This window comes from Hyperolius riggenbachi, chromosome 4 (assembly GCF_040937935.1).
Source record: "Hyperolius riggenbachi isolate aHypRig1 chromosome 4, aHypRig1.pri, whole genome shotgun sequence".
Taxonomy (NCBI): Eukaryota; Metazoa; Chordata; class Amphibia; order Anura; family Hyperoliidae; genus Hyperolius; species Hyperolius riggenbachi.
Window position 1 is genome coordinate 338,480,992 of NC_090649.1, and position 24,594 is coordinate 338,505,585.

General features: G+C 43.2%; 1 protein-coding gene across 9 annotated transcripts in view; it reads right to left on the reverse strand.

Annotated features, from left to right (window-relative positions):
• The window catches only part of TIAM2 (TIAM Rac1 associated GEF 2), a 1,035,624-nt gene that overhangs the window by 23,073 nt on the left and 987,957 nt on the right, over nt 1-24,594 (reverse strand). For all 9 annotated transcript variants that reach the window (XM_068231884.1, XM_068231882.1, XM_068231883.1 and 6 more), the window contains 4 exons: nt 20,475-20,583; nt 14,996-15,054; nt 10,995-11,100; nt 8,125-8,212 (listed from right to left, as the gene is read on the reverse strand). In XM_068231884.1, coding sequence (XP_068087985.1) covers nt 8,125-8,212; nt 10,995-11,100; nt 14,996-15,054; nt 20,475-20,583 — 362 coding nt within the window. The remainder of the gene's footprint in view (nt 1-8,124; nt 8,213-10,994; nt 11,101-14,995; nt 15,055-20,474; nt 20,584-24,594) is intronic.

Consider the following 24,594-nt stretch of genomic DNA (forward strand, 5'->3'; position numbering starts at 1 on the left):
CAAAGAAGCCGGTAAACACAGCAATATAAGCGAGTGCCGCCTAAAAAAACACATTTGTGCCAAGACCACACTGAATTCAAAACAGATATTCGAATCAAAGCCTCAGAAATGGGTATTGACTAGGAGAGCGCCACATGCACCATAGACCTAAAAAAGGTTCAAAAAGTTAAAGTCCAATTGCAGCATCACAAATGGTGTAGCTAGGAGCAAACAGGAGAGTCCTCTTATACTAGGCCAGCAATTGGTTGATGTACAGTTCTCAGTCCAAGCATACTCCTTCAATAGTGAATCATCTCCACATAGATTGTATATCACCGCAGCATTGCATATAGGCCAACAAAAGATCTTGAATTGCCAGATAGTCTTAGTACTAGGTCATGCCAGATTCCACCTGAGCCAGCCAAACCACTGCTGTATCCACAGAGATTGCCCTGTTTAAATATGAATGCTCTTGCGGGCAGTTTAGTGGACAGTGGATGGGACGCTATGGAGCGAATCTTCTGGTGCTACCAGTGAAGGAAAGTCGCATAGTCAGTTGCACATAGAGGTTAGCACCACAATTTGTTTGTGAAATTGCTGACATTTGGCAGGCATCTTGCAGTTAATATAGCGCTACAAACAAAGCACCAAGCATTTGTGATGGTATCAGGCAAAATAGCCTAATGCGCCATACGGAAGATGTCATAGAAAAGTGCTAGGCATCTAGTTGCTGTAGGATCAGTGTCCGTAGCGTGCCATGAGTGCAAGCTATAAGTAGCAACAATGCGTTGAAATCACTTATCTGGTCCAATGGTGTGCTATGATCGATAGGCTGCATACGGACTCCGTGAAAAACGGCTGCTGGTGGCTTGACTAAGTGGTGACAGGCAGGCTCTCCCACGTGTGGTAATGGCGGCGGCTCACATGCGTTAAACCCGGCTGTGAAGTGTAGTAGAGCGTAGCATGACGTCTACGCGTTTCGCCCCGCCCACCGGAGCTTCATCAGGACGTGCTACGTCATCACGCCTGCTGTGTAAAGGTTCCCTCCATTTATATTACTCGGTCTACACTTGGCGATATTCCAAGCAGGCCCCATCTAGTGTTGAGAACCAAACACAGCTGGCTTTGCGTTTATGGAGACATCTTGTGGTCAAAAAGGGGTAAGACAAACCTCTAGTAAACAGTCAAACCTTAGTATGATATTATCAGTGCCCAATTAGCAAAAATTAGCAGAGAATGGGAGAGATTAGGTTCTAGGAAATAATTTTAGGGATTCTATTTTAAAAAAACCTTAAGATTGAGATCCACATTAAGCCCCAGGGGAACCAAGGTCTTTAGCTGATATATCCAGAAACTCTCCTTTTTAATTAGTTGAGCTTTCATATTTCTGTACCTAATGCCCGGGTCTAGCCGATAAATGGCCTTAAATTTTAAACCCGATGGATCTGAGTTATGAAACTCTGCAAAATGGGAGGCTATTGGGGTTTTATCTCTTTTTTCTTCCTCTGCTGAGTCAACAATCGCTCGCACATGTTCCTGAATTCTAGTTCTTAATTCCCTTTCAGTCTTGCCCACATAATGTTTATTGCAGGGGCAGGTCATTTGGTATACCACAAAAGTACTTCGACAGTCAAGGGGGCACCTAATATTATATGTCCTATCACCTGCAGAATTCACAAAAATGTCGGTATTATCTACATATTGGCAAACTGAACATTTTTTACACGGCGTCATCCCATTAGATTTTTTGAAAAAAGGGGATTGCTTACTTTTGAATTCGGATTGAGTGAGGATATCTGCTAGATTTTTGTTCCGTCGTGCAGTTAGTAATGGTCTAGGCCCTATAATTCCAGCAATTTTTGGATCACTAAGTAAGATGGGCCAGAAGCGCTGTAAAGTATCTCTAAATTTGTTCCAATGGGGGCCATATGTGGCTATGAGTCTAGGGTAAAATTGAAGATTAGTACGTGGCTTTTTGGTTAGGAGATCCTCTCGATTTGTTTTAAGGGCCCTATAGTAAGCCGACTTAAGGAGTTTATTTGGGTAACCTCTGGTTTTTAATCTCTGCCTCAAGTCCAAGGCCTCTTTTTTGAAGGTATCAGTATCACTGCAATTTCTTCTAAGATGCAGAAATTGTCCTATTGGGACTGCGGACTTTTGGGAGTACAAATGAGCACTCTGGTAATGTAAAAGGGTATTACCAGCAGTGCTTTTTCTAAAAGTAGACGTTGTGATGCCATCACCCTCTCGTGTAATCCTTATATCCAAAAATTCAAGCTCGCTAGAACTTGACTTGTAAGTCAAAAAAATATTGTAAGTGTTGACATTTAGGCGAGATATAAAATCCTGTAAAGCTTCAGGGGACCCTGTCCATACTAGGAATACGTCATCCACATAGCGTAGCCAGAGGGCGGCATGCTCCCGATACGCCCGGTCCACATAGACCACTTCCTCCTCCCATGCGCCCAGGTGGAGGCAGGCGTACGATGGAGAGCAGGCCGCCCCCATGGCCACGCCCCGCCGCTGGCGATAGTACCGATGATTAAAAGTAAAAAAGTTATTAATCAAAATAAACTGGAGCAGGGTGTCCACAAAGTCATTGTGTCCATCCTGGTCAGGATAAAATCGTGTCATGAATTTTCTGACCGCACGTCTGCCTACGTCATTGGGGATGGATGTGAAAAGTGATTCGACATCCAAACCCACTAGAATCGCATGACTAGGAACCGTTACAGTTTTGAGTTTATGTAGCAATTGCATGGTATCAAGGACAAAGGATGGCAGCATCTCAACCATAGGTTGTAATTTTTTGTCTACATATTGTGCTATTTTTTCAGTTGGAGAGTTTATAGCAGCTATAATAGGGCGCCCTGGAGGACAAACTGGATCCTTGTGAATTTTAGGCTGTATGTAAATGGTCGGAACAACATATTGGTCTACCCTAAGGGCTTTAAGTTCTTTTTCAGTAAGCACGTTGTCCAAATATCCCCACTCAAGCCTTGTATTTAGTTCATCTTTTAACTTAGCAAAAGGGTTGGAAATGACTCTTTCATAACAATTAGTATCTGCCAATTGACGATTGATTTCTTTTAAGTACATTTCTTTTGGCATCAGAACTATATTCCCACCCTTATCACTTTTTTTTTATGACAATATTGTCAAGATTCTTCAGTTTTTTCAGGGATTTACGTTCACCTATAGATAAGTTGTCCCAGCTGGGATCTTGCTTCTGCCAAGTCTCTATTTCATTCATAACACATTCATTAAACAATGCAACATGTTTGTTTTTTGTCATTGAAGGAATATACTCAGAAACTGGTCTCATATCTGTGTGTAGGGGGAATTTTTGTTCAAAACCCATCTCCTCTTCCTCCATCCCCTCAATGATTTCAAAATCATCAACGTCAGTAAAGCCCATGTGATCTCCCACTAACCTCTGTGTCATGACATCTCCATATTCCACTTTTAAGAGAATCTTACGTAAGTAAAGTTGCATATCTTTGTAAATCTCAAAGTTCTGGACGGCCTCTGCCGGACAGAAAGAGAGACCCTTATTTAATACAGAGATATCAGTAGGCGTCAGAGTTAAGTCAGTGAGATTAATGATATTATTATCCACAGATTGAGAAGCTGGATTGTCATCCTGCCTCAATCTTGGTGACCTTGTTTTTCTCTTCCGCCTCTTTTTTGACTTCTCTCTAAAAAAGTAGTCTGTCTAGTTGACATTCCCTCTGATCTTTTGAGTATCCCTCTATAATCTTTCTTACGGGGATTGGGGCGATTGGGAGTACTTGACGCTGAAGTTGAGGTGTCATCCTGGGACTCGCCCGAGGAGGACGCCCAACTAATCTTTCTTCTTCTGGATCTACTACGCCCCCTAGGTTTCTGTGTATATTCCACAAACACTTTTTGTGTTGCAAAGTCATCCACATCTCGTTGAAACTTTTTTTGTTTGGCAGCTTTCATTTTGTCATTTTCACTATCCAACGCTTTCTTCATTCTAAAGTTAAAGGGGCCAAAGGCCTCGTTGTTCTCATATTTGTCCAATTCTACTGCGGATTTACACAACTGTTTTTCCATTTCAATTAGCTGTATAGTCTCCTCTTCAACCATCATAGTCATAATATATATATACCATTAGATATACTGTGTTCTCTCCATTGGGGCATGAATCTATCATTTCTTAAATGCTCTGCGGGGATAATTCTCTCTCTCAAACCTCGTGGTATGATCTCAGCTTTAATATACTTCTTCAAGGATATAATGTTCCACTTCCGCCTAACAATTTTTAATGCTAAGTCCTCGTGTGTACGAAACATTCCCTCTAGAGGATCTGGCAATGTCTCAGTCGGGGTTTGTACCACGCTCACCACCTGAGGGTAGACCAATATGTTGTTCCGACCATTTACATACAGCCTAAAATTCACAAGGATCCAGTTTGTCCTCCAGGGCGCCCTATTATAGCTGCTATAAACTCTCCAACTGAAAAAATAGCACAATATGTAGACAAAAAATTACAACCTATGGTTGAGATGCTGCCATCCTTTGTCCTTGATACCATGCAATTGCTACATAAACTCAAAACTGTAACGGTTCCTAGTCATGCGATTCTAGTGGGTTTGGATGTCGAATCACTTTTCACATCCATCCCCAATGACGTAGGCAGACGTGCGGTCAGAAAATTCATGACACGATTTTATCCTGACCAGGATGGACACAATGACTTTGTGGACACCCTGCTCCAGTTTATTTTGATTAATAACTTTTTTACTTTTAATCATCGGTACTATCGCCAGCGGCGGGGCGTGGCCATGGGGGCGGCCTGCTCTCCATCGTACGCCTGCCTCCACCTGGGCGCATGGGAGGAGGAAGTGGTCTATGTGGACCAGGCATATCGGGAGCATGCCGCCCTCTGGCTACGCTATGTGGATGACGTATTCCTAGTATGGACAGGGTCCCCTGAAGCTTTACAGGATTTTATATCTCGCCTAAATGTCAACACTTACAATATTTTTTTGACTTACAAGTCAAGTTCTAGCGAGCTTGAATTTTTGGATATAAGGATTACACGAGAGGGTGATGGCATCACAACGTCTACTTTTAGAAAAAGCACTGCTGGTAATACCCTTTTACATTACCAGAGTGCTCATTTGTACTCCCAAAAGTCCGCAGTCCCAATAGGACAATTTCTGCGTCTTAGAAGAAATTGCAGTGATACTGATACCTTCAAAAAAGAGGCCTTGGACTTGAGGCAGAGATTAAAAACCAGAGGTTACCCAAATAAACTCCTTAAGTCGGCTTAATATAGGGCCCTTAAAACAAATCGAGAGGATCTCCTAACCAAAAAGCCACGTACTAATCTTCAATTTTACCCTAGACTCATAGCCACGTATGGCCCCCATTGGAACAAATTTAGAGATACTTTACAGCACTTCTGGCCCATCTTACTTAGTGATCCAAAAATTGCTGGAATTATAGGGCCTAGATCATTACTAACTGCACGACGGAACAAAAATCTAGCAGATATCCTCACTCAATCCGAATTCAAAAGTAAGCAATCCCCTTTTTTCAAAAAATCTAATGGGATGATGCCGTGTAAAAAATGTTCAGTTTGCCAATATGTAGATAATACCGACATTTTTGTGAATTCTGCAGGTGATAGGACATATAATATTAGGTGCCCCCTTGACTGTCGAAGTACTTTTGTGGTATACCAAATGACCTGCCCCTGCAATAAACATTATGTGGGCAAGACTGAAAGGGAATTAAGAACTAGAATTCAGGAACATGTGCGAGCGATTGTTGACTCAGCAGAGGAAGAAAAAAAGAGATAAAACCCCAATAGCCTCCCATTTTGCAGAGTTTCATAACTCAGATCCATCGGGTTTAAAATTTAAGGCCAATTATCGGCTAGACCCGGGCATTAGGTACAGAAATATGAAAGCTCAACTAATTAAAAAGGAGAGTTTCTGGATATATCAGCTAAAGACCTTGGTTCCCCTGGGGCTTAATGTGGATCTCAATCTTAAGGTTTTTTTAAAATAGAATCCCTAAAATTATTTCCTAGAACCTAATCTCTCCCATTCTCTGCTAATTTTTGCTAATTGGGCACTGATAATATCATACTAAGGTTTGACTGTTTACTAGAGGTTTGTCTTACCCCTTTTTGACCACAAGATGTCTCCATAAACGCAATGCCAGCTGTGTTTGGTTCTCAACACTAGATGGGGCCTGCTTGGAATATCGCCAAGTTTAGACTGAGTAATATAAATGGAGGGAACCTTTACACAGCAGGCGTGATGACGTAGCACGTCCTGATGAAGCTCCGGTGGGCGGGGCGAAACGCGTAGACGTCATGCTACGCTCTACTACTCTTCACAGCCGGGTTTAACACATGTGAGCCGCCGCCATTACCACACGTGGGAGAGCCTGCCTGTCACCACTTAGTCAAGCCACCAGCAGCCGTTTTTCACGGAGTCCGTATGCAGCCTATCGATCATAGCACACCATTGGACCAGATAAGTGATTTCAACGTATTGTTGCTACTTATAGCTTGCACTCATGGCACGCTACGGACACTGATCCTACAGCAACTAGATGCCTAGCACTTTTCTATGACATCTTCCGTATGGCGCATTAGGCTATTTTGCCTGTTACCATCACAAATGCTTGGTGCTTTGTTTGTAGCGCTATATTAACTGCAAGATGCCTGCCAAATGTCAGCAATTTCACAAACAAATTGTGGTGCTAACCTCTATGTGCAACTGACTATGCGACTTTCCTTCACTGGTAGCACCAGAAGATTCGCTCCATAGCGTCCCATCCACTGTCCACTAAACTGCCCGCAAGAGCATTCATATTTAAACAGGGCAATCTCTGTGGATACAGCAGTGGTTTGGCTGGCTCAGGTGGAATCTGGCATGACCTAGTACTAAGACTATCTGGCAATTCAAGATCTTTTGTTGGCCTATATGCAATGCTGCGGTGATATACAATCTATGTGGAGATGATTCACTATTGAAGGAGTATGCTTGGACTGAGAACTGTACATCAACCAATTGCTGGCCTAGTATAAGAGGACTCTCCTGTTTGCTCCTAGCTACACCATTTGTGATGCTGCAATTGGACTTTAACTTTTTGAACCTTTTTTAGGTCTATGGTGCATGTGGCGCTCTCCTAGTCAATACCCATTTCTGAGGCTTTGAATCGAATATCTGTTTTGAATTCAGTGTGGTCTTGGCACAAATGTGTTTTTTTAGGCGGCACTCGCTTATATTGCTGTGTTTACCGGCTTCTTTGCATTCTATGAATAGCCTCTTTTTGATCATATTGGTCACACCCTCTTATCCTCTGTGAGTGGTTATAACCTTTACAAAAAAATTCCAAATATTGGTTTCCTCACAGATTCAGGATAGGGTGTCCTCAATATCTTTGACTCAATGAATCATATTGGTCTTATTACTTGGGTGTCTTCCCCTTCTATTGCAGGTTGCTGAGAGGCTGATCATTGATCATATTGGTCACGTTCTTTCTGCCCTCTGTGAGTGTTTTTTTCCCCCAGGATATTCTTACCTGGGTCCCTTTTGGGGTCACAGTTGGGACGTCACCAAGGACATTATATCAGCTTCATTGACTTCAGGGGTGGGCTGGCAGCTACACATTTGCTTGACATATAAGCTTTGCCCTACTCCTGTTTACCAGCAGCCAGCTAGGTAGGGGAGGATCCCCACATAGACTAATTAGGCTCTTCATAAGGGACTTTTTCCTTACTGTCCTCCTAGATTGCAGCACGTATATTGTATCTCACAGTACTATTTACTGTCAGGAATCACCTGACACTCCCATGCAATTTATGTGTGTGTTTTAACGACCAATTAATAAAGTGCAGTTTTTGAGCAGCAATTACTGGTTTGTTCTTCTCTCTTTTTGCAAGTGTTATATAATTTTACCAGTGCTGGTACCTGCACATAGAGCACACACCGATTATCATTAAGGTTCTATATATAATTTTTTCTTCTCTACCATGTACAGTATAATTATGTGCATACATTCTCCAGAACAAGTAAAATAAAGCTCAAGCTATTTATTGTGTTTAGTTGTCGTATTTAAAGTACTGCAATGAAGTTTAAAAAAGATGATATTTACCTGCTGCAGAGCTGAAAAATTGTCTCTGGCCTGCCTTGGACCTCAGACTTTGTATGAATAAGTTCCCACATGCAGTTATTTTCTGTTCCTGTTGAAAAGGTAAATAGATAAGGTGCAGAAAATCTAAGCGGATGCTACTGTATTATACAGTCTTAGCAGACAACATTTTTTCAATAGTATTATATTGGTTATAGCGATATTGTTATTTATCTAATCTGCACCATTGTCTGATATTTTTTCTGCAAATTAGTACATACGGTACATTTTGACAGACTGTGTATTAAGCTGATGGAGTTTTTTTCGTAATGCTTATTTAATGACTGCAGCAATTTGAACTGTACACAGGAAGACAAGGCACTGTTACTGTATTTTTCAGATCATAAGACACACCTAGGTTAATAGGACAAAACCAGGGAATATATTATAGTAAACCTGGTATGTCCATGGTGCAGGGGCATCTTGTGAAGCTTCCCCACCACCAAAGCTGTCTATCTATGCTACACTGCCCTCCCTGCTGCCCTCAGCTACAGAAACCCTCACCTACACTAATCTTCACTGCCCCCAGCTATAATAACCCCCTCTGCCCCACAGCTACACTAATCCCGACCGCTATTATAACCCCCAATGCCCCCAGCTAAACTAATTCCCACTGCACCCGAGCTACTCCAAACCCTGCATTGTAGGCTGGGGGGGGGGGGGGGTAAGAGTAGGGGCTACTACAACGGGGGGGGGGGGGGGGTAAGAGTAGGGGCTACTACAACTGGGGGGCAGTAGGGGTTACTATAAATGAGGGGAAGTGAGGATTAGTGTAGGGGAGGTTGTGGAGCTTACAGTGCAGTTTTCAGCTTTCAACATTCAGCAGCTTACAGATAAGGAGAGAGCTGCAGGGTGCAGACAGGGCACAATAAAAGGCTGGGTGCTATGGAGTATGTAGCACCTATAATTAAACCCTGCAGCAGCGTCTAGCGTATGCAGTTGGGCTTACAATTTACAGCTGAGCATCTTGGAGAGCAGACCTTGTCAAGCATGAATGGAAGCAATTACAACCCAAGCAGGCAAATAGAGCTGAAACGATCTTGTTAGTAGACCCAGCCGGAGCGCAGCACACGCGGCATGAACCGAAAGTCACAGTCAGCACAGAGGCGGGCTCACAGGGGCCTTTGCTGAAGTGCCAGAAAACCCTAGTACGCGGAGCACAGAGTACAGATGTTGAGCACAGCAGGACCTGTAAGTCACAGTCAGCACAGAAATGGGTTTGGGGGAGAAAAAGTGCTTCTTATGGTCCGAAAAGAATGGTATATACCATTGGAGGTGATCACCTAAATAGGATCTGTGGTGAATGGAAGTGAATTTCTCTGTGTTCCATTCCACTTAAAAAAAAAAAAGTATATCCATAGGGCAGTCCCTATTACTTGCAACCATTACCATGTGATGTTATAAGCTGCAACAAATTCACAACAAAACAGAGCAAATTATAGACTTGCTAGGGGCAGTATTAGGATTGAAGAGGATCTGCAACACATCAAACAAAATTTGCAATGAGCAATTGGTCATAACAATTTATAGGCATTATCAAGTAATGGAAATAACTGAAATGTACATTTTTCCTGCTATTACCCATTCAATTCCACTTGTGACCCTTTCTGCCCCATCACTATTCACTTTTTTCTCCATCCCCGTCAAGTGATACTAGTAGTCTTAGACCTAATTTTGTATCTATTATAATAAACCACCTATTAGTTATTAGTAAAAATACTATTTATCGATTCCTCTGTTGCCTCCATAGCAAAAAGCGGTAGTGCAGTGCTAATACTAGTGTTGTGGGTGTGCAACTTGGTGATGTAAGATCTTCTTGCCGCTCATGGTGATGGAACGCCGAGACCCACGCTGAGGCGCAAGCCTCTGGGTCTTGGCGAGGCTCTGATGTCAGTGGAGCGCACGGCGCTCCACTGACACGGCGCACGGCGCTTCCCATTGGCTAAGCGGCAGACACGCCCTCAGTACGCACTCCGCCGTTGTAAACAGTGACAGGGTGTGTGCATGGCGTGTCAGCTGACTTGCTGACATGCCGCAAGGCGATTGAACACTTTGGATTCCTTTTTATTTGATTGGTTAGTCCTTGTATAAAAGTAAAGTGAGTACCCCCTGTCATTGCCCGTGATAGCTTCTGCTGGGCTTGTTGCTGAGACTGCGCTCACCGCTGCTGATCTTGTGCCAACTTGTCTGTATTTTGACCAAGCTTATTTCCAGATTGATCTCCTGTTGCTGACTTCTGCCTGTTCCTGACCATGCTCTCTGATTGGATTACGCGTTGCCGACTCAGCTTGTTCCTGGATATCCCTGACTGCTGCCTGGATCGACCTCTGCTTGTTTAGTGGATTCTCCTATGAACTCTGCCTAGACTGACTTCTGATTGTATTGACCACGTTATCTGCAAAGTGTTTGAACTGCCTACAACCTATCCTTCCCCTACCTGTTACCTTACCACCTGACTATCATCTGTATTGCCTCCACCCCCAGGCCTCAGGTGACTATATATCTAAGTACACTGTACTTATATTACTCATACTGCTTTGTTTGGTGAATATTATCTGTCAATCTGTATGCTACATCTGCCTGCAGGGTATTGTAGAATTGTATTAGGTAGGAGTTTTGTGCAGGTGTTACGTGCTGGGCTATAGGTCAGTCATATGGGCATACAGCCTGACCTATAGCCATTGACCGGGCAAGCCTCACAGGTGATGAGTCAAACAGAACAGATTTTTAAAATGGCCAAGGTTTTGTGCACAGCATCAACAGCAGCATTTATACAAAGTTTGATTTTTTATTATTCATGTGTATATATTACATAGTGTACTGTAAACAATTACCTGCTGCATTTCCCATTCTGACTTGAACAGCAGACAAAGGAATCAGCCACCGGAATTTAAACTGGTCAATATCACCAAGAGCTTGAGAGGCACGGATATTTTGATTCTAAGAGAAAAAAAAAAGTTCATTTGCTTAACCAGTAATTATGCCACTGAATATATAAAAAGGCTGAATGGTTGATGTGGAAATGAAATAATGTAGTCTTGCAAATGATTCTGCAATGTGTAGTCTGTAATGTTGAAACAGGAGTGCTTGTTTGACAATCACATAAACACAGGCGCGGAGCTAGGGGGGGGGGTCGGGGTAGGACAAGTGCCCCGGGTCCCCAAGGGCGCCCTTCGACTAGCTGAGCTGCGGGTTTTTTTGTTTTTTTCTTTTGGGGGGGGGGGGGGGGGAGAGCAGCGCAGAGAAGAGGGAGAGCTGTGCGGACGGCGGGGAAGGGGGGCAATCACCCCCCTCCTTCCCTCACCTTAGGTGCTCTCCCTCCCTCGCTCTCCCCTCCATTACTGTCCGAGTGGCTCGTGGCTGGCAGCGGCGGGCGGAACTCACCTCCGTCTCGCTCCAGCACCGGCCGGAAGTTCGGGTCCCGCAGCCGTTGCTCTGGTCTGGACCAGACCAGAGCAGTGGCAGATCCATCCGGCGCTGTGTCGAGACGGAGGTAAGTTCCGCCCGCCGCTGCCAGCCACCCGGACAGTAATGGAGGGGAGAGCGAGGGAGGGAGAGCACCTAAGGTGAGGGAAGGAGGCGGGGGGAGATTGCCCCCCTTCCCTACCGCTGCTCACAGCTCTCCCTCTTATCTGCGCTGCTCCCCTCCTGCTGGGGTGGGGGACACCTGGCTACCTACTCTTGGCACCTATACCCCTGCCTACATATATTGGGCACATATACCTCTAACTACATATACTGGGCACATATACCCCTGGCTACCTACTCTGGGCACATATACCCCTGCCTACATATACTGGGCACATATACCCCTAACTACATATACTGGGCACATATACCCCTGGCTACCTACTCTGGGCACATATACACCTGCCTACATATACTGGGCACATATACCCCTAACTACATATACTGGATGCATATACCCCTGGCTACATATACTGGGCACATATACCCCTGACTACATATACTGGGCACATATACCCCTGACTATATATACTGGGCACATATACCCCTGACTATATATACTGGGCACATGTTATACCCCTGGCTACATATACTGGGCACATATACCCCTGGCTACATATACTGGGCACATATACCCCTGGCTACATATACTGGACACATATACCCCTGACTATATATACTGGGCACATATACCCCTGACTATATATACTGGGCACATATTATACCCCTGGCTACATATACTGGGCACATATACCCTTGGCTACATATACTGGGCACATATATCCCTGGCTACATATACTGGGCACATATACCCCTGACTATATATACTGGGCACATATTATACCCCTGACTATATATACTGGGCACATATTATACCCCTGACTATATATACTGGGCACATATTATACCCCTGGCTACATATACTGGGCACATATACCCCTGGCTACATATACTGGGCATATATACCTCTGGCTACATATACTGGGCACATATACCCCTGGCTACATATACTGGGCACATATACCCCTGGCTACATATACTGGGCACATATACCCCTGACTATATATACTGGGCATATATACCCCTGGCTACATATACTGGGCACATATACCCCTGACTATATATACTGGGCACATATTATACCCCTGGCTACATATACTAGGCACATATAACCCTGACTACATATACTGGGCACATATACCCCTGGCTATCTGTTCTGGGGACATCTATACTGCTGGCCACCTATTCTGGGGACACCTATAGACCTGGGGCTACCTATTTTTGGGGAACCACTGCTGTCAGATTGAGTGTATTTTGGGGAACTGCTGCCAGGTGAGAGGTGTCTACCATATTAAGGGGGCATTCTGCCTATTTATGTGAAATGCTGTCTATTTATGTGCCTCATGACTGCTGAATTTGTCTTGTTGGGGGCCTCATGGTTACTGAATTTGTCTTGTTGGGGGCCTCATGATTTGTTGGGGTCCTCAAGATTGCTGAATTTGTCTTGTTAGGGGCCTCATGATTGCTGAATTTGTCTTGTTGGGGGCCTCATGATTGCTAAATGTGTCTTGTTGGGGGCCTCATGATTGCTGAGTTGGTCATGTTGGGGGCCTCATGTTTGCTCATGATTGCGGAATTTGTCTTGATGGAGAGGGGGCTCATGATTGCTGAATTTGTCTTGGAACATGCTGAAAGGTACATACTGAGGGAGGGTGGGTGAGCGTGAGCCTGCTAACCTCCATGTACATTTGGCCCCACCCATAACCACGCCCACATTTGGCCACGCCCCTTCACCTTAGGGGGCGCATTAATAGTCTTTGTCCCCGGGCGCTGAAAACCCTAGCTACGCCTCTGCATAAACATTCATAGATATTTTGTTTGGCCATTGTAAAATATTTTCTTGTCCTGATTTAAATTCTTTTTTAATTATTTATTTATTTATTTTAATTAATGAACTGATTTGCATTCTTTATTTATCACGGATGGAGACATATTTACTACTGGCAAGGTGCATCTCTACAGAATATTTGCTGTGTGTTCTGAAGTGAGCAAAAAGAACACTTGGTCTCCCAGAGTGCACTGGGGCAGAAGGATGGCCTAGGCTAAACATAACTGGGAGGGCAGGGCTACATACCAATATGCATCAATATATAAAAGTTTTTTTGATGCCGAAACCAGTATAAGGGCTTGTGCACATCTACAATTGCTAGTGTAATCACAAACGCCAAGCATTTATAGAAGTGATTTTTCTAAGCATTTCTAGGCATGTGCCTAGTGATTTTCTAGTTATACCTAGCATTTTGGAGCATTTTGGTGTAGTAATTTTTTATTTATTTTTTTCAGTAGAGCTGGAAGTATACAGCTTTTTGTAAAAAATAAAATAAAAATTAAATAATGCTTGGAAAATTGCTGTGTTGTAGCATTTTTTAAAGCGATTTTCAACTTTCCTATACTTAACATTGAGGCTGAATCGCCTCAGAATTGCTGTAGGACCCGCGTTTGCGTTTGGGAAAAAAATCACATCGCTCTGGTATGATCTATCCCATACATATACATTAGCCAAGCGCTTTTCAAAGCCCTAGTGTTTTTAAAAGCTATCAGAAGCGCTCTTGGTGTGCACCAGTCTAATGAACATAAAACTGGGTATCTTGTATAATGTAATGCATATATGTAATGTAAAATAAATAAATAAAAATTTAATTTATTCAACTACATGTTGTTACGGTGCCTCTTCTGCAAACATAATGCTTAAGGGTAATTCCTTTTCTGCCTGTGTTGTTCACCCTGCACTTAACCCCCACTCTGCCTACATAGCAGCCAATTAACTAATTTCACCTGCATCTCCATTTCAGCCCTAATCTACTTTTGCGTTCATTCCTTCCTCACGTTACCTCTCTTCTGCCTATATGGTGTCTCTAACACACACTTTACCCACCAAAGTGCGCCCCTCCATCCCTCCCACCCCAGCCGTCACACACTGATTGATATTAGACTAAGAGGCGCCCCAGGGCCCCCAACAACTTCATCTCTAGTCATCTGGTTTGCAGTCACTGCCATGTATTCCCCTTTTCTTATTTCTCTCTGCTTCAAGCACAATAAGGGAATGATAGCTGAGTGAGTTATGCGGCCCTCCTACACTGCGTCCTGAGGCTGGAGCCTCTCTCACCTCTGCCTTGGCCCGGCCCTGTCACCATGGCTAGTTAGAAACTGTTTTCCAAATAATCCAGTCCTTAACAAACAGAATTCCACATTTTCTGACCAACATGCAGAAACACACGAAGATATTAAATGGTTATTAAATATAGAAAATGGTTTCAATTTAACGTGTGAAAACATGTAGGGCTATTTCATATGAGTATGTACTTACAGTCTTCTTTTTCAGCTTGAAGCTCTCTTTGTGCACTAAGATGACTGCCCTTTTAAACACTAAAAAAAATAACATAAAAATACTATTGTCATCACTCAGTCATATAATTATAACCTATGTAAGGTCAAGAGAAAAGCAAAACTGTGGAAATCTCTTCCACCGGGCCCAAGGCCCCTAAGGTAACTACTTATTAATCAATATTTGTTACTTTCTAGCTAGTTCTACAAATGCAGTATCACAATAATACTTAAGTGTTGTTATATAATTGTAACGATCGATGTCAGCACACAGAGAGAATCTGATTATTGGTGATCTGCAGTATCACCAAGAATGCAGCTATATACCTGATTATTGATGATCTGCAGAATCACCGATAATACAGATATATTGCTAACCTCTGGACACCTATATAGTGTGAGTGTTTGGTGCAACAGTAATAACTTTGAGTGAGGACCACCCAAGGAGCAGGTGGTCCTTGGCAGTATGAGAAATACCTCCCTTTGGAAATACAGAGATCTTGCAACAGCCTGAGAACTCCAAGGGGGCGGAGTCCCAGGCTGAGTAGCAAGAAGACCCGGTGGCTAGTGACCCCTGGAAGATGGGCGTCACAAGCAGGTCTGGAGTATAACACAAATGATAATACAGTTCCCTAGTCTTGGATGCGAGGTCCGTGGTCTCAGCACCCTGGAACTAGTCTGGAGTATAGCACAAATGATAATACAGTTTCTTAGTCTGGGTGTGAGGTCCTTGGTCTCTACACCCTGGAACTAGTCTGAACAACAATACAATGATGAACAAAAGTAATCTGGCTCAGTGTGAATTCCCAGGTTCTCCTGGTTCAAACACACTGTAGGATTTGACTATGGTCTGAATGCTTCCACGCAAGTGTTCGCAATGGCAGACAACCAGCAACTGGCAAGCAAGAGATATATATATATATATATATATATATATATATATATATATATATATATAGTTGCAGGACTCTGCCGCCCCGCCCCAGCCACTCGCATAAAGGTCCTGACTTCTGGCTCGCGCGCGTAGTTCTCCGTCCAGGTGCACTAACAGACCCAGCCACACTAGACGCACGCTGCTGCGTGCAAACCGCCGCGTTGGACGCGGAAACAGCCGCCTTGCTGGCAGTGCACGCAGTGGCTTTTCCGCGTTCTCTCACAATAATGATAACATATTTTGTAGGTAATAGAAACAAGTATAGCCATGTTTATATTTGCAATAAACTTCAAAGAAATGTAAAGTGTATCTGAACAGAATAATAAATAATTATCATAAAATATATTGATTGTATCCAACACGCGCTGTCTAAAATTGCTGGTAATTTATTCAAAATACATATACATATATTTATACAAAATACATATATTTGCAGAGTCGCATCCAAACCACAGTTGATTGATTGGTCAATTCCACCCACATTCATACCACATCCAAACACACACCTTAGAAGGGCCCTTCTAAAATTAAAAATACAGGTATAAATATAAGTGCAAATAAAATGAGAGCCAAGGTGATCCAATTAAATTGGGTTAAGAGTGGTTGCGGATATAGGGATCCTGTTACAACATCCCATCACAGTAGTCCTATGTAAAAAGCCTCATATGAGGCGGATTCCGCCCTATTGGACCTCTTAGAGCAGCGTTCCGTAATTTGGGAATTCAAGTATAGAGCCAGGTATATGCCAAGGGATGAGTCTTACTCACGGTTCACCACACCTATCTCTGTGCAGTCCTTTTAGATCCTATCGGCAGTCCTAGCCTCCACCACGATAGCGGGACCTTACGCTGTCAGCCGCTCACTTGATCAATTCACGCTGGCTTCCCAGTGCGGTGCACGTCACTTCCGTGTACAAGTTACGGTGACTTACTAGCCGCACTTCCGCTCAGCTTGTTCCGTTCCGTATTGGTTGATGTGGGTGACGTCACCACTTCAAAGGACCTCTGGATCTTTGTTTACAGGTGTCCGCTATGCGCCTTCACGGTACACCCTTCGTCCACGGCCCCCACCATATACCAATGTTCAGATAAAGAAGAGAAACCTCTACGCGTTTCTGCCATTAAACGATGGCCTTCTTCAGGAGGATTTTTTTGCTGATCTGGTGCTGCAGTCCTGATCACTACCTATATACTCATCCTCGGAACGTCCATCCCCCTTGTTAATGGGGTCATAGGTCATAGTCCATAGGGCCATGTCTCATTTCAATTCAGAATTAGATTATACATTAGAAATATCCCAGTTTTTTCTATATCCACTCAATCCCTCTAGTCATAATCCATATAAGAACAAATAATGCGAAGAACACGAGTTCTTTTCTTTAAAATTGAAAATAAAAAATAAAAACAAAACAAACGAAATCAATACCCATATTGACCACAGTCCTTCAAGCATACACACACATTCTACTCACAGATAGTATTTCCCTCATTATTAATCAATAAGGGTTCAGTTCCGGTGCCCATAATCCCGAGGGGAGGGGGGGGGGGGCATTCAGTCTCCATATCCTCATGATGTTACAATCCAGAGATCAAGTCTCATGGTCCCCACCTTTGCCTCCAATTTCATTCAAAAAAAGCAAACATCTTCATTTCACTATTCAGACCCCTTGGCATAATTGTGTCCAACTGGAAAATCCACTTTGATTCATTACGTGACATTTTCTTTATGTAATCCCCCCCCTCTCCCACATTGTTTAATAACTTCAAGACCAAAGAATATTGTCCCCCTTATATTCCCCCCATGTTCCTCTCTATAATGTTTAGACATCGGGTGTCCTACACATTTCTTCTTTATATTGTTAAAGTGTTCCCCCACCCTGCTTTGGAGAGATCTCTTTGTTCTCCCAATGTATCTCTTCTGACAGGGGCACTGGATGCAGTAGATGACCCCCTTCGTAGTACATGTTATAGGGTCCTTAATTCTGTATTTCGCTGCATCCAGTGCCTCAACCTCTACTATTCTGCCCGGATTGCTTGTCCTCCTACAATTCAGGCATATCCCACATCTAGTAAACCCTATTACCCCCCTCCCCCCCCCCCCACCATTGGTACCCCTATTCTCATTTGCCGCTGTTGCAATCGAGAGCCCCAAATTGGGTGCCTTTTTGAAGACAACCTTAGGGATACACGGTAGTTTGTCACCTATAATCTTGTCCTCCTTCAACACGTCCCAATGTTTGCGTATAATATTTGTAACTTTATTTGATTGGGACATGTATTGCAGGACAACACTGAAATCATTATGCTCCCATTTCTGTTCCAATCTTGGACCCAACAGACTGTCCCTCTCTTTCTGTCTAATTGATGTCCTGGATTCATCAACATATTCCTCTGGATATCCCTTTTCTAAGAGACTGCCCACGAGTTGCTCCGCCTCCCGATCGTAGTCCACTATGTTGGTACAATTCCGGCGGAGTCTCGTGAACTGTCCCTTGGGGATATTATTCAGCCATCTTGGTAGGTGGCAACTAGTGTATAGTATATAACTATTAACATCCACCGGTTTGTGGAATGTTCTCGTCTTCAGAGTGCCATCCTCCACATACAGTTCTAGGTCCAGAAAACTCACAGTGAGTACACTAATTTCCACAGTGAATGCTATCCTCCAATCATTCCTGTTAATACTCTCAATGAATCTGTGCAATGACGGGGCATCACCCTTCCATATCATCAACACATCGTCAATGAAACGGCGCCACAGGACCAGGTCCGCACCCGGGCCACGTTCCCCATAAACATAGCTCTCCTCCCATCGTGACATAAATAAATTTGCATAGGCGGGTGCGAACCTGGTCCCCATCGCCGTTCCACCAACCTGTAGGTACCAATTCTCATCAAACTGAAAATAGTTATGTTGTAATATGAATTGAATCAATTTCAAAATGTATTCCTTCTGGATGACATCCAGGGACTCATCTTTCTCCAAATAAAAGCCCACCGCCCCCAGTCCTCTTTCATGGTCAATGATGGTATATAGGGACGCCACATCCAGTGTGCACATAATCCATCCCTCCTCCCACTGTAAATCACCCAAGATGTTAAGGACTTGTTTGGTGTCTGCGATATAGGCTCTTGTGTTCTTCACAGATCTTTGTAGGAACGTGTCCACATATCTGGAGAGGTTCGCTGTCAGCGAATCCACCCCAGACACTATAGGTCTACCAGGGGGATTGGTCAGACCCTTATGAATCTTTGGCAGATGATAAAACAGTGGCCTGCGTGGGAATTTTATGCTCAAAAAATCGTATTCCTTCATAGTCAGGATTCCAACACTCAGTCACTCATCCAGAATTGTTTTCAATTGCTTTGCAAAATCGACTGTTGGATCATGGCCCAAGACGCGGTAAGTCTTTGGGTCACTCAACAATCTATAAGCTTCTGCTTTATATGCTTCCGTGTCCTGTATCACAATCCCCCCACCCTTATTAGACAGCGCGTGTTGGATACAATCAATATAATCTTGCAATTTTGACTGAGTGTTTAAGGGACACCTCATTCCCACATGCTGCTTGATAGGCAGGGAAGTACTCTTAGCGCCTGGTGACAGAAATAAATTATCATAAAATAGCTGGAATACAGGAAAATATGAATCTCGTACACTTTAGATCCCCTTCAATCTGGAGGAAATCCAAGATTTCAGTAAAGTGCATGTTACTTCATTTAGTAAATACCAAAGTGAAAAACATCATAAGATACAAATGACAATAAATGTTTAATATATACATTTCAAACATGTAAGCCCTTACTGAGGAGGTCCATTTGGAACCAGGGCAACTAGTCTAGATGAATGTTGACTGTGGCTGTGAGAAAGAGAAAGGTCACCCAGACAGGTTCTATAACACTGCTTTCACTGGAGTGCTAGTGTCTGTATACTGTTTTATTTAAGGACTCTATGCCATGTAATATTTTATGCCCTAAATATTGTGTAAAACTTTGTTCATGTACATTCATTTTAATAAATCCTGAGATAAGAGTACAACCAAAAAGATGATATTAAATATGTTAAAACACCTAATACATTTTAGTGAGTCAACCCCATGGTAATTAAAGGACAAGAAAAGTTGAAACCTGTAGGAGAAATAGTGAAGTTAAACTCAACTATTTCTTAGTAATGTACAAAATTACATGTCTATAATGTAACTGGAGCTAGCACTGCAAGTCACAAGTTAGCAGCCATCTGCTCCCAGTGCTGTGACTATGTTAAGTCCCTGGCTGCTAAACACTATCCTCTTTAGTGTATGTATGTACGTAACAAATGGAAAGGTGTCTGGAAGCAGAGACCACAGCCATGATCTCTGCAGTGATGCAGTACTAGAAATCAGGTACTGTCAGACATGAAAGGCAGCATAGATTGTGCTGACAGTAAAGATTCCCATTTTAAACAACCTCCCAAGTCAGTATTACATTATGGATGGTTAAAATGGAAAAGTCCATCCATTACATACTTCATAAAGTATAACCACACCTACCAAACACTGTTAGCTCCAGTTCTTTCCGTGTCCTTCCAAGGGACGGGAATATGTTTAACCAGGTGACAGTAGAATACACCAAGAGTTCACCCATAGAAAGCTCTGTGACCTACAAAAATATAAAAAACAATTCTTTATCACTGTTAATGTAAACTACAATATGATCATAATAATTCATCTGTAAACTGACAATCATAAAATGTATAAAATATGCAATTAAGCCAGATATTGTGAGTTGCAACATTGGTATAATATGTGTATTGTATTCAGTTATAAATAGACTGCTTCTACAGTGGGTTGCAAAAGTATTTGGCCCCCTTGAAGTTTTCCACATTTTGTCATATTACTGCCACAAACATGAATCAATTTTATTGGAATTCCACATGAAAGACCAACACAAAGTGGTGTACACATGAGAAGTGGAACGAAAATCATACATGATTCCAAACATTTTTTACAAATAAATAACTGCAAAGTGGTGTGTGCATAATTATTTGGCCCCCTTTGATCTGAGTGCAGTCAGTTACCTATAGACATTGCCTGATGAGTGCTAATGACTAAATAGAGTGCACCTGTGTGTAATCTTATGTCAGTACAAATACAGCTGCTCTGTGAGGGCCTCAGAGGTTGTCCAAGAGAATATTGGGAGCAACAACACCGTGAAGTCCAAAGAACACACAAGACAGGTCCTAGACAGGTCAGGGATCAAGTTATTGAGAAATTTAAAGAAGGCTTAGGCTACAAAAAGATTTCCAAAGCCTTGAACATCCCAGGAGCACTGTTCAAGTAATCATTCAGAAATGAAAGGAGTATGGCACAACTGTAAACCTACCAAGACAAGGCCATCCACCTAAACTCACAGGCCAAACAAGGAGAGCACTGATCAGAAATGCAGTCAAGAGGCCCATGGTGACTCTGGACGAGCTGCAGAGATCTGCAGCTCAGGTGGGAGACTCTGTCCATAGGACAACTATTAGTCATGCACTGTGCAAAGTTGGCCTTTATGGAAGAGTGGCAAGAAGAAAGGCATTGTTAACAGAAAGCATAAGAAGTCCCGTTTGCAGTTTGCCACAAGTCATGTGGGGGACACAGCAACCATGTGGAAGAAGGTGCTCTGGTCAGATGAGACCAAAATGGAACTTTTTGGCCAAAATGCAAAAACGCTATGTATGGCAGAAAACTAACACTGCACATCACTCTGAACACACCATCCCCACTGTCAAATATGGTGGTGGCAGCATCATGCTCGGGGGGTGCATCTCTTCAGCAGGGACAGGGAAGCTGGTCAGAGTTGATGGGAAGATGGATGTAGCCAAATACAGGGCAAACTTGGAAGAAAACCTCTTGGAGACTGCAAAAGACTTGAGACTGGGGCGGAGGTTCACCTTCCAGCAAGACAATCACCCTAAACATAAAGCCAGGGCAACAATGGAATGGTTTAAAACAAAACCTATCTATGTGTTAGAATGGCCCAGTCAAAGTCCAGATCTAAATCCAATCGAGAATCTATGGCAAGATCTGAAAACTGCTGTTCACAAAAGCTGCCCATCTAATCTGACTGAGCTGGAGCTGTTTTGCAAAGAAGAATGGGCAAGGATTTCAGTCTCTAGATGTGCAAAGCTGGTAGAGACATACCCTAAAAGACTGGCAGCTGTAATTGCAGCAAAAGGTGGTTCTACAAAGTATTGACTCAGGGGGCCGAATAATTACGCATACCCCACTTTGCAGTTATTTATTTGTGAAAAATGTTTGGAATCATGTATGATTTTCGTTCCACTTCTCACGTGTACACCACTTTGTATTGGTCTTTCACATGGAATTCCAATAACATTGATTCATGTTTGTGGCAGTAATGTGACAAAATGTGGAAAACTTCAAGGGGGCCGAATACTTTTACAAGCCACTGTATATTTCACATAACATATTTATTACATACCACATATTTATTAGACTTGCATTCATTTTTTTATGCATATCAATGACATGTTAATCCTGTATATGGTTATTCAACTTATTATGATGAACAGTAACACCATATTTAGGCAGTATGGCCAATATGGCCATTGGGAGTGCTAAATTGGTTCCCCAACTGAAGTCTTCCAAGTATTGTAAAAATTTACATCGTAGGGGTGTCAAATTCATATGATGGCATCATGTAGTACATATTACACCTTGTTTGCGAATTCACCATGACCGTTTCTAGGGCTGTGTGGCCGCCCTGAGCGCTGAAGGAGTGGGGGCGCTGTAATAGAGGGGGGAGTCAGCCACGGGGAGGGCAGCCCGACCTCTCCCTCCCTTCCTCTCTGCGGGCCGCCCTCCGTGCTCCCCCCTCCGAGTCTGACTGCAGAGTGAGTGCAGGGAAGCACTGTGTACAGACAGCAACTCACCTGCCTGCGTTCCAATCGCCGCTCACACGCCGCTGGTCACCTCCTCTGCCAAGCCGCTAATACACACACTACTTCCTGTAGCAGGAGGGCAGCCCGTGGAGAGGAAGGGAGGGAGAGGTCGGGCTGCCCTCCCTGTGGCTGACTCCCCCCTCCATTATGGGAGGGGGGCGGGTACCTAACTATGATGGGGGCAGCTACCTATCTAACCTATACTGGGGGGCCCCTACCTACCTAATCTAACCACACTGGGGGGCAGCTACCTAATCTAACCTATACTGGGGGGCAGCTACCTATCTAACCTATACTGGGGGGCAGCTACCTATCTAACCTATACTGGGGGGCAGCTACCTATCTAACCTATACTAGGGCGCAGGTACTTATCTAACCTATACTAGGGCGCAGCTACTTATCTAACCTATACTGGGGGGCAGCTACCTAATCTAACCTATACTGGGGGGCACCTACCTAATCTAACCTATACTGGGGGGCACCTACCTGATCTAACCTATACTGGGGGGCAGCTACCTATCTAACCTATACTGGGGGGTAGCTACCTAATCTAACCTATACTGGGGGAACCTACCTAATCTAACCTATACTGGGGGGCAGCTACCTATCTAACCTATACTGGGGTTGCCAATTGCTTATTGGGGTATGCTGCAGACCACCTCATGTTAATGAAGCTGCAGAACTGCGATTACTACAGCAAATTGAAAAAGCTGCAAGTAAAAATGAGGTCATAGTTATGGGCGACTTCAACTTTCCAGACATTGACTGGGGTATTGAGGCTACCCATTCTGGTAAAAGCAGCAGATTTCTGGCAGCACTACAGGACAATTACTTGACTCAAATGGTAACGGAACCAACTAGGGGGAATGCGTTGCTGGATCTGATCATTTCTGATAGACCAGATAATGTATCAAATGTGCAGGTTCAAGAACATTTGGGAAATAGTGATCACAACATGATAACGTTTGATCTGGTGACTGATAGGCCACAGGGCAGTGGGACCTTGTCGAGATTTCCATATGGCGGAATATCGTTTTTCCAATAAACTGAACTGTGTATGATCAGATACACATAGACCTAATAATTTCCTTTCCTTAGGTTACAGAAGACAAAGACTTCTTAATGTAGGGTGATTATAGGTTAACATATACATTGATCATTGAGAAAGGCAGAGCATATTTTAATATGGCGATGTAATATTGCCATGCAAGGCTGACTTGTATGCGTCTCTAAAGGAAGGTCAGATGTTGAGCAACAGGCAGTCAGCTGATGTGCTATTTGCAATGGGTAATCCCATTCACCTTACTGGGAACAATGATATCAGACCATTCTTTGTTTTAGGTCAAAACACTTGACAAGATAGCAAACAAGAGGAGTCTGAGTGACAATAGTGTGTTTAAAAATGGACTAATATCTGTATACAATGGCTCAAACCTGGCTACATTGAATGTGAAACCAAAACCCATGCAAGGTTTCTATGCAATATTTGTGTTTCCAAAGTCCAGACACAAACACAAGGCTTAGGAAATACCTTTATTTTTCTTATAGCTGGGCAAACCAGTAACAATATGAAAATGTTATTGAAAATGTATACGTGTTAATATAAAGATTCCCTGAATGAATATATCCAGAATGGTATAGAAATGTTATATGGTTACCAGTGTTGTATATTAAACAATAATGTTAGAGATATAAAACCATGCTAACAAAAACAATGTTTTATA